Source organism: Phragmites australis, chromosome 1 (genome assembly GCF_958298935.1).
Source record: "Phragmites australis chromosome 1, lpPhrAust1.1, whole genome shotgun sequence".
Taxonomy (NCBI): Eukaryota; Viridiplantae; Streptophyta; class Magnoliopsida; order Poales; family Poaceae; genus Phragmites; species Phragmites australis.
In genome coordinates, this window is record NC_084921.1 from 14,224,165 (window position 1) to 14,235,228 (window position 11,064).

The 11,064-nt window shown below is 42.5% G+C and overlaps 1 protein-coding gene across 2 annotated transcripts; it reads right to left on the reverse strand.

Moving 5' to 3' along the window:
• Positions 1-704: 704 nt before the first annotated feature.
• Positions 705-4,030, reverse strand: LOC133887928 (transcription factor TIP2-like). 2 transcript variants are annotated; one of them, XM_062327951.1, is made up of 4 exons: positions 3,928-4,030; positions 1,565-2,136; positions 1,060-1,488; positions 705-931 (listed from the first exon to the last, which is right to left on the reverse strand). In XM_062327951.1, the coding sequence occupies exons 2-4, from the start codon at positions 2,120-2,122 to the stop codon at positions 860-862; spliced, it is 1,059 nt and encodes a 352-aa protein (XP_062183935.1). In that variant the 5' UTR covers positions 2,123-2,136; positions 3,928-4,030; the 3' UTR covers positions 705-859. The 2 variants fall into 2 exon arrangements, with proteins under 2 accessions (XP_062183935.1, XP_062183944.1); XM_062327960.1 differs by lacking the exon at positions 3,928-4,030 and having other exon boundaries at positions 1,565-2,229.
• Between the last annotated feature and the right edge of the window lie 7,034 nt (positions 4,031-11,064).

Below are 11,064 nucleotides of genomic sequence, written 5' to 3' on the forward strand. Positions count from 1 at the left end.
TGCTAGATCCTGGATTGATTTTATGTGTGCTGTTGCTAGTTAAGATAGGTAAACATGCCAATCCTATATGTTGGATTATGCAAATGCGGTCGCCCCCTTGTTTAAGTAAACCTTCGGATTAAGAAAAATAGTCTATTACGTCCACATACATTGTATATCCAAAAGTATATATGCATTCACAATGGCATGCTAGCATGCATGGTAGTGATTTATTGATAAAATTTATTTTTTCAACTATAGATCTGTCTCCCGCACTCTTACTTTCTCTGTGTGGCTGTAAATATGCCACAAAATAAGCTAAAGACTTTTAAAATTGGAGTGACGTTGAAGTTTTTTTTACACTTTATTCCCTTTTTTAAAAAAGGAGTCTACGTTGTACCATCCTAACCTGAATCTACTGGCCATGTTAAATATAAATTAACTTGTAGAGTTAATAAGATAACAAAGTAGATAATGAAGCTTTAGGAGAAAAATAATAATAATAACAGTTGTTAGTCGTTCCTACAATACCACAAACTATCACATGGAATTAAAGCTTACAGCTGACCAAAGAATCACCTAACCAGTTGCATCAAGAATTATACCGGTGTACTTGAAGCAACGTCATCCTTCTCATCCTATGAATATATGCGTGTCTCTTGATCAACAATCCATCAATTAATAGACCAATACATATAAATATATAATCTCACAAGTGTGCCAATTTATTCAATTCGTCCAAAACAACCTGATACTTAAAAATAACTAAACATACCAAGCGTTTTAAATTAAAGCAAAGATAGAACTAGTCACATGCATCCAAGAAACACTATAGGTAGTAACGTAGAAGCGATCATGCATCAGTAGGATAGATTGTAGCCTAGTACTCGTCCACCACTTCGATCAGCCTACTGGCCACTGCACTCGCGAACACCGAAGACCCCGGATGAATCTGCATCCAAATCAACAAGGAAAACAAGTATTATCATCCAAAAATTGCATTTTGAGCACGTATATAGCATATGAAACCTCGATGGAGAGGTCATGCATGAACTCATTAGGATATGGATCAATGGTTACCTTGGTGTTGAACATGTAGATCTGACAGTCGCCGATCTTGCCGCCGGAGAGGTGGACGAGGTCGAGGCGGAGGTCGTCCAGCGCGCGCGACGCGGCCGCGAGGCACCCGTCGCGGCGACGCTTGGTGAGCTTGATGTTCACCTCTTCCTCCACGATCCGCACGTCCACGAACGTGTCCTTGCTCTTCCGCTGGATGTACGTGCTCCGGATCGGCTGCCGCTGCACCGCTGGCGGGGGCGCCACCTCGCCCTCTGAGCTCTCGGCCTTGGCGCCGACCGCGACTACCGCCGCGGGCGCCGTGTCCACAACGTCCCCTTGCAGCTCCCTGCGGCGCCGCTTCTTGTCCACCAGCAACGTCAGTTCCTCGACCGTCCTCCCCAGCTCCTGGATGTACTCGATCGCGTCGGAGATCACCGTCGCCCTATCGTCCTATATATCCCAGAAAGAATCGAAGAATTAATTTGTGATGAATAGAGCAGAACAGAAGCGACCGACCGACGCGTACCTTTGTACGGTTGGGTATGAGGAGCATGAGGGCGGTGTACTTCTCGGTGAGCCTCAGCCGGCGCTGCTTCTCCTTCTTCTCGACGCCGTTGGCCAGCCCGCCATGGAAGCCGCCACCCAGCGCCCGTCTCCGCTTCCTGCCGCCGGTGGCCCGTGGAGGCGAGGAACTCTCGAAGGTCCCGGCCATGTAGGCGGCGGACTCGTCGTCGGTGGCGCCGAACACGAGTGCCCCGGATCTTGTCCCGCAGAGGTACGGCTCGGCCGTGGTGTATTGGCCGTTGCAGTAGTCGCGCAGCATGTTCATGGTGTGGTGGGCGCTGGGGGCCACCAGCTGCTCGAACTGCACGGCGGGCTGGTGATCGGCGCAGCCGAAGAAGTAGTCCACGGTGGGCTGCGGCGTGACGGCGGAGACGGCCGCGGCGGCGTCGAGGGAGTGGAAAAGCTGGAAGCTGAGCTCCGCCGGAGTGGTCGCGACGCCAGAGGCGGCGAGGTGCGGCTGGCTGGCGTCCAGGTCCATGGTCTCGTGGGCCATCAGGAGCTCGCAATGTGGGTGATACATCCTGCTCTTCCACACTGAAAACACAAACACACTAGAGTCAGTACATCAACAAAAGAATGCATGCATCGCGTTGTTATCGATTTGTAAAAGCACTTCAATCTGCAATCTGGAACACGAAGAACTTGCCTCGCAAAAGAAAAAAAAAATAGTAACAGCGAGAACTTAACTAACTAGCGAGCAAGCGAGATGCAAACCTGGAATACCGGAGTACTAGCTAGGTCAAGAACGAGAGCATCCGGTAGTCAGTTTTTGCTCATAGATCAAAACTTCATCTATAGTTGCAACCTTAGAAAGTTTCAGTGATTCTTGAATCCACGAAAACAAAATAATAGGAACAAGAATCTGGACGGAACAGAAACAAAGGGAACCGCAGCGATTCTGCGAGCAAAATGGATGAGTACTGGCTGGGGTGCATGATCAGTGTGGTTCGTACATGCATGTGGTTGCAGCCTTGCCGATACCTTCGCCTAGAAAAGGTCTTTCATATGCAGAATAGAAAACAGTGGCACTGGGTAACAAATAGATCATAAACTGATTTGTTTTTGCATGGAAGATCGTCAGCTGATTTCATAAAGGGAGCAGCACAAGAACACACCACACATGGTCTTTAAGGAACTTCGTCCTAGAAGCTATAACAAGATGTAAATCTAAACGAAGGAAAGGCGCGAGAGGTATTAGCAAGTAGTAAAAGAAAGCAACGGATGCGCCAGCAGCTCAAAGAACAAACTAACAGCCTAACAACGCCAGCCAGTGAAAAATTTATCGCCGAAAACAATCGATAAACCCGATAGTCCTATTTATCGATGGGGGCGGTAAATTTACTTGTCGGCCAAATTTCGGTAATTTTTGAATTCAGCGTCTTTTGATTCTTGGAAACAACACGTGAGCAACAAAACATCGGCCGTAGGCTGTAAACTGCCAGACTACCTCTCCAATCCTAATTCATTTATCTGTTATTTTTTATGTCAAATGGTTTGGATACAATTGATGTAATTTTATAGAGAAATTGATCCTTTTTTTTTCAAATTTTATCCGAATTGTTTTATCTATCATTGATAAATTTTTGATAAATCCGATAATCCTATTTATCACTAACCTCCGATAAATTTTTCCTTGACGCAGCCTTTCCTTCAGAGATTGCAGCAGTGCAAGATTAAACATATGTATACTAAAGTCCAGTACGTCAAAAAGAGCGTCGTATATATGAGTCTGCGCATTTAATCACTTGTTCAGAAACATGCAAATGGATTTTCTTTGGGGGGGGGGGGGGGATGGAACATATGCAAATTAATGCGAAAAAAGTATGCTCTAAAAAAACATGCATGCATGCTCTCTCTGTTAGTAAATTGTAAAATTAGTAGGAGTTGTATAGGTTAAAGAACAGCAAGAACTTAACGGTAAGCGGGTGATCTGAAAAACTTGAAGAAGACTATATGAGGTTCAAGAACGAGAGTGCGTGGTAGGCATAAAGTTTTGGCTCACGGATCAAATGAAGAAAACTTCATAGCTGCAACCTAAGAAAGTGCCAACGATTCTATAAATGAAAAAGGAAACAAAACAAAAGGACGAGAACAAAAGCAACTGAAAGAAAACAGAGGGAAGGAACAGCTTAAATCATAAATTAATCTGATCGACCCAACAGAACACATGATACGTTTTGAGAGAACTTCGTCCTAAAAGCCGTAGCAAAGTACAATCCAGACGAAAGGAAGAAGAGGGAGCAAGTAAAACTAAAAGAAAGCAACGGATACAGCTAGCTGGCCAAAGAGCAATCGACAGCCAAGACATTAACAAGAGAACCAAACCTTTTCTTCAGAGATCGCAGCAATGGAAAGATTAAGCAAGCTAGCTAGGTTGGTTAGTTGAGCTCCTTCTGTTGGTATGAACTATGAAGTGAACCAACATAGATGAGAGGGAGAGGAGAGGAGAGGAGAGAGGGATGGGTATATAGAAGGGGGCAACCGTGATATTGGGTAGGGGGAGGGAGAAAGCTGCAGCTGTTGCTTCCTTGTGGATCGGCAGAGCGAAAGCGACGCCTGTGCAAAAGCTGCAGCCCGGCTCTTTCAGGAGAGTGGTTTGTTACTGAGATTCCTCCCAGGAGGGTCCCACCAACCGACCAAAAAAATCTGCCATACACCGCACACTGACAATTCTAGGGGTACATGATCGTGCAGGATTCAGAAAGGCTAGCTTGGCCATGTCTTGTGTGTACACCAGTTGCCCACTTCTTTTTTTTCTTTTTTTCCTTGAAGCTTTGAGGAGGGAGACTGAGAAGAGAGAGTAGCTAGCTACCTAACTGTGCCAAAAAAAAAAAAGGATTAGCCAAGGTTCGACCAGTGTATATTGTATCCTTGTCCCTATGAATTGGTTGATGATTAGGTGCAAGTTTTAGTATTGCGTTTGAGTGCAAGAAGTTGAGTTCAGATTTTTTTTAATTTTTTTTCCACAATTAACCAGCCATATGGAGCTTGTTATTTACGAATGAAAAGAAGGTTAGTACCTAATTTCCATGGTGAGAATAATTTACTGGGTAGAACTGAGAATATATAAGATATGTGAGTGTAGGTTAGTTCAGTGTTGAGTCAAGCCTTCGTGGTTGCTATATATGATTATATTTATAGTAACAACTTTCACCTTAGCTTGCAAAGTCTATATGTGCATGCAGTGCAGTGCAGTAAATACATATATAGCAATCGAACTGGTTGGTTTCAGGTTATGCAGCCCCTAGCTAGTTTCGTATTTCCACAAATCTAGCACCAAAACTAACTCCCAAAAAACGAGAGAGAACTTCGCGAGATGGCAGGCATATGCATGCACCCTAACTGACAATACGTCCAAGGATCTCTCTGTCCTGGAAACCTGATACGAATAATCATTCATCTGTGCAGACTGCAGAGAGAGAGACAGACAGACAGAGGGTGAGAGAAGAATCTGAAAACTGTAAGAGCATGCATGCGATGTTTACGTGACGACCCGGCTGTTAGAGAGGCAGCGAGGAGGTTGGCTCACGCCTTTTCGATCTTCTCAGCTCGTCCCATAAAGTGATATGCCACAAGGTAATTATAAAGATAATTATATTACATGTCTATATTAATATACTTTTAAATAATATATTATTTTAAGAATGACTACTTTTATATTAATTGATAAATATATGATTTATTCATGAAACTCTTTATTTATATCATGATGTTACTCTTAATCGATCCTTGGTCACATATCATTGTGATGATACATAAGATCAGCACATGTATTGATTAATGATCATATTTTATAAATAATAGGTATAGAGATACAAGTCAATAATATAGATATTTATATTAGAGAACATGATGTTGGATAGACCCACCTTGAGATACTACTGAGATTGTTATTTATAATATGCTATCAGTTATTATCTCAAATGGTGTACCTGCAGGATCTTTAGATCTGAGATCGTCATTGATTCCTAGAATATGTAGTGGTATACTTTGAGGTTGTCAAATACTATTCTGTAACTGGGTAGTCATAATGGTAGTTTTCGGGTTTGTTATGAAACATGTCGTGGGGTGTGAACGATCATGATAGAATTTGCCCCTCCTTGATAACGGGAGAGATATCTCTGGTCCCTCGAGGTAGTTGGATCGAGAAAGTGCATGGTCATGCCAATATGATTAAAGAGTTAGTCATCATGAACCCACTACTTGATCGAGTGAATGAAAGAGCTATCACAAGGGTGGCACATATCTCGCCTTGAGCTTGACTGGTATCAGGAGGCGAAGGGATCGATGCATGTGTATATTAAGGTTCAGTCGATATGATCTTTTGTGTATACTCGGGAGTCAACATGTCCTGTTAGGGACCGCTATTGATTTCGGTTTGAAAAGGGTTTCTGAGTTGTAGCCATTTGTACATGAACCTAACGGGTTACATACTTAATGGGTTGGAACAAAACATGCGAATTGGATTCGTATATGGGTTTTGATTGGATTATGATCCATGTGAAATTAGAGTCCTAAAGGGCTTCCAACGTGGGAGTCCATTGGCGAGCTCTATATAAGAAGAGACATGGGTAGGGCGCGCTAAGGTTGAACCACTCCGAAACCCTAGCCGCAACCATCTACATGATTTCCCAAAACCCTAGCCGCGCGTGCGGTGCTAGCACATTGACGCTCGGCGTTTCTGCCCAGTACGTGTGGATACCGTAGAGACGCTGCTACTATTGCGGCGCTGACCTTCTCGGCGAGTTGATCGCGACGTGTTCAGGACTGGTCGCCGGCTGTGATGAACTGGTCGACGTACCAATTCATCTTATCGCATAGCACAACGCGACCACTCAGATCTAGTCGGACAGCACAACACAACCACTCAAAACTAGTCGAGGATGCGACAGACCTAATCGGGAGCTGATTGAGGAGCACAACCACCTGCTCGGAGTTGGTCGAGGAGCATGACCACCTACACGAGGCTGATCGTGGATCTGATCGAGAAGCTGCTCGAGGAGTTTGATGTGCACGACGTTGGATTGGTCTACTCTAACTCTTCTTTTGCTATACTACGCATCAGGCGGTAACGATCTATGATCTCCTACTAGCATGGTTTCCTGAGTGAATGCGGTAGAAAATTTTTGTTTTAGGCTAGCGTAGCCTGCCCGTTACCCAACAGTGGTATCATAGCCATCTTGCATAGTTTTTGATTTGGATCAGTCACATATATGTGATATGTGGTAGTCATAGATTGGATCTATTATTTTAGTGATCGGTTCATGTGATGGATTGGTCACTGCACAGTTTGGTGTAATTGGGATCGGATGAGGTGTGAGTCGATGGAACCATACAACCAAAAAGATTAGCTCGATCTGCCACCTGGCCGCACGTGCGACTAGCTCCTACCGGCTGGAATCACCATCGAGGCTCACAGTGCGCACCACTTAGTGGTCGGGAGAATAGCAGATCGAAGTTGTACATGTTGTCGTCATTTCCAAAAAATCTCACGCGATGATCAATATCATTCATCCAATGAAAATTGAGGCAATATGATCAATTCGATGAGATTTTCATAGCGATTTCATAGATATGATCTATGAATTTCTAAGAGGTTTTAGGGATCAATCCGATGAGATCAAGCAGAGATCAAACAGGACCGCCGTGCTGTCCAAGTCTAGGACTTTTAGGGATAACATGTTTTCATCATCCCATTAGAATTCGATTCTACGCTTAACTTATTTTTGCAAGGAATGATGTGAATAGTATGGCCTTTATAAGTATATGTTGCATGCGTGTAATTTTCATGACCTGTGTGTCATGGTTAATTGCAGCCAAAGGCTGTCATGTTATTGTATAACGGCGTGCGTGCTGACTTGTGATGCTTCTATTTCTCATGTAATTTGTATGGTGCTATTAGGTGTAATAGATTAATACATGATCATGGAGACTTGAAGTGTGCTGACTTGGAGGACAGGGACCATGGCGATGGAGATCACCATGTGAAGGGGCCATACTATGTCATAGTGAATATGGTTGCCTGTGATGTTTATTTATGTTCCTGTCATGTTATTTTATTCATGTTTTCTATGAGATGGATATGTTTACATGATATAGTAGCTTCCCTTCGAAAAATTAAGGATAATTGATGCCCTTCCAATAACTGCACCTACATAGATTTTGATCATTATTTGGTAGGTCTGTCAAAGCAAGATGCCATCTTTTATCTTAACCAGTTAAGGTGGATGTCGGACATCCACATGTATAGTGTTGGTTTACTTAATAAAGCTATCAAAACAGTTTTAGGCTTTAGGGCATAGTGTTGGGCGCCGGAGCATTCGATGCCACCCAACAAACAAGAGTCACATAAGGATGTGATTAGCAAGATGTTGCTTACCTATGTTATCTAAGTTTCTAGCAGTGATGCCAAAGCTCACTAGAACCTAGTTGAATATGGATCTTGTTCCACTATATGTCGTTAGAGGGAAACGGTTTCAAAACATATAGTGGGAGTATCTTTTGTTAAATTGTTTAATGAAAGGTTTACATAAACATAGTGCTAAACTTTGCATATTTATTTCTGTTGTAGATCATGATACCTACTGTTAATGCCAATTCCAGTTTTAATTTGCGTTCGATTCTTGAAACAGAAAAGCTATCTAGAACAAACTTTATTGATTGGTATAAAAATCTGAGAATTGTTCTCAAACAAGAGAAAAAGGAGTATGTTCTAGAGGTTCCCTATCCTGATGAACCAGCTGATAATGCATCTGCTACTGACCGGAGGTCTTACGAGAAGCATACCAACGATTCACTCGATGTTAGCTGTCTCATGCTTGCCACTATGTCCTCTGAGCTTCCAAAGCAATATGAGAACGCGGATGCTCACAATATGATTGTGGGACTCCGAGGTATGTTTGAGAACCAAGCTAGGGCCGAGAGGTTCAACACCTTCAAGTCCTTGTTTGCGTGCAGGTTGACAGAAGGAAGTCCAGTTAGTCCTCATGTGATCAAGATGATTAGTTACATGGAGAGTACGGAAAAACTTGGGTTTCCCCTTAGTCCTAAGTTGGCTACGGATGTGATTCTCCAGTCGTTCCCTACGAGCTTCGAGCCGTTCATTTTGAATTTTTCATATGAATAGCATGGAGAAGAGCATGGTCGAATTGCATGGGATGCTTAAGACTGCTGAGAAAAGCATTAAGAAAAACTCTAGTCATGTGATGATGGTTCAGATGGATAGCATGAAGAGAAAGCGCAAGGTCAAAGCTAAAGCTTTAGATGAGATCTCGAGCTTAAAGCCTAAACCTATTGCTTTTGATGCTTGCCACCACTACTATAAGCCTAGTCATTGGTGGAGGAACTGCAAGCTATACTGGGAAGAACTCAAGAAGAAGAAGGGAAGTAAGACTTCCACTTCAGGTATAAATGTTATTGAAATTAATCTTGCTACGCGTCCTAATAATTCATGGGTATTTGATACCAGATCAATGATTCATACTTGCAAATCGTTGCATGGACTGAAAAGGACTAGGAAGTATGTGAGGCGAGATGGATGCTCGTATCGGCGATGGTGCAAAAATTGGCCGTCGGTGTTTATTCCTTATCGCTACCCTCAGGATTAGTTTTGGAATTAAATAATTGTTATTACATTCATGCCTTGGGCAAAAACATTATCTCTTCTTCATGTTTGGAAGAAGATGGATATGATTTCATAATAAAAAACAAGTGTTGTTCTATTTATTTGAATGGTATGCTCTATGGTAATTGTCCATTGGTGAATAGATTATATATTCTAGATCTTGATGATGTCCCTGTCTATAACATTAATACAAAGAAGCCTTAGTTTAATGATTTGAATCCCACTTTTATTTGGCATTGTCGCTTAGGTCATATAAATGAGAAACGCATGCAGAGGCTCCATAAAGATGGTCTTCTTGATTCATTTGATTTTGAATCATTTGGTACATACGAATTTTATTTACTTGGCAAGATGACTAAGGCGTCTTTCACCTGTCAAGGAGAGAGGTTGAGTGAGTTGTTGGCCCTTGTACATATTGATGTATGTGGACCAATGAGCTCTATCGCTAGAGGTGATTTTCAGTACTTCATTACTTTTACCGATGACTTTAGTAGATATGGTTACATCTACCTAATGAGGCACAAGTCTGAGTCCTTTGAAAAGTTCGAGGAGTTTCAGAATGAAGCATAAAATCAACTTGGCAAGACAATTAAATTTCTACGATCTGATCGTGGAGGTGAATGTTTGAGCCATGAGTATGGTGATCATCTAAAGCAATATGGAATTGTTCCACAGTTGACTCCATCGGAGATGCCTCAATGGAATGGAGTGTCCGAAAGGAAGAACCGGACTTTGTTGGACATGGTCCGATCCATGATGAGCCAATCCAATCTTCCATTATCTTTCTGGGGATACACTCTAGAAACTGCTGTGTTCACTTTAAATAGGGTTCCATCTAAAGTTGTAGAGAAGACACTATATGAGATATGGACCGGAAAGCGTCCTGAGTTGTCTTTCCTTAAGATCTGGGGTTGTGAGGCATATGTAAAACGTTTGACGTCAGATAAGCTCACTCCCAAATCAGATAAATGCTTCTTTGTGGGGTATCCTAAGGAAACCAAAGGATATTACTTTTATAACCAGGAAGAAGGCAAAGTGTTTGTCACCCAGAATGGTGCTTTTCTGGAGAAAGAGTTTCTCTCAAGGAACATCAGTGGGAGCACGATGCAACTCGAAGAGATTCAGGAACCATCAGAAAGTGTTTCAGCTCCTACTAAACCATAATTGGATGTTGCACTAATTAAACAAAGGACTGTCACCCTATTGCTTGGGCTTCTTCATCATCTTCGAGGATGATCCATCATCACCATCCTTCCTGTGTTTTAGCTGTACCATCGCAAAAGTGCTGTCTTCAATAAACACCTCACTATTGTTTGGGTCTGGTTCCATTCTGACTATCTCATTTATCATACAGAACCAGACAATATTCTTGGTCCCAAAACAATTGCCCTTGTTAAGTAGACGACGATGATTAAACCCAGCCTTGCAATTCACAAATATATCTCCATTTTCATAGACAACAATAGAGAAGTTTCCTTCAAGGATTAAAGATCGGAGAACATGGTTCACTAGATAGTAGTGGTCAATAGTGGTGGTCCTCACAGCAGCGAAAAAATACATACTCAAGCTTGCCAAAATTGACACCAAGCTGATAGACTATCGACTCAGGCATAGGAACAATACCATCCCCTAGGTGCCTAAGGTCAGTGAACAAACCCATAGCGACACGGCGGCTCCTAGTCCTCCTCCTCGGGGGCGAGGGCGGCAACATCACAAACTAGATGAAGCAAGTATATGTTCTTAGCAAGTAAATGTAAGCTAGATCAAGTAAATTTTTGTTCTTAGAATGTAAATATAAGCTAGATCAAGTAAGTATATATCTGTTCTTAGCATGTTCT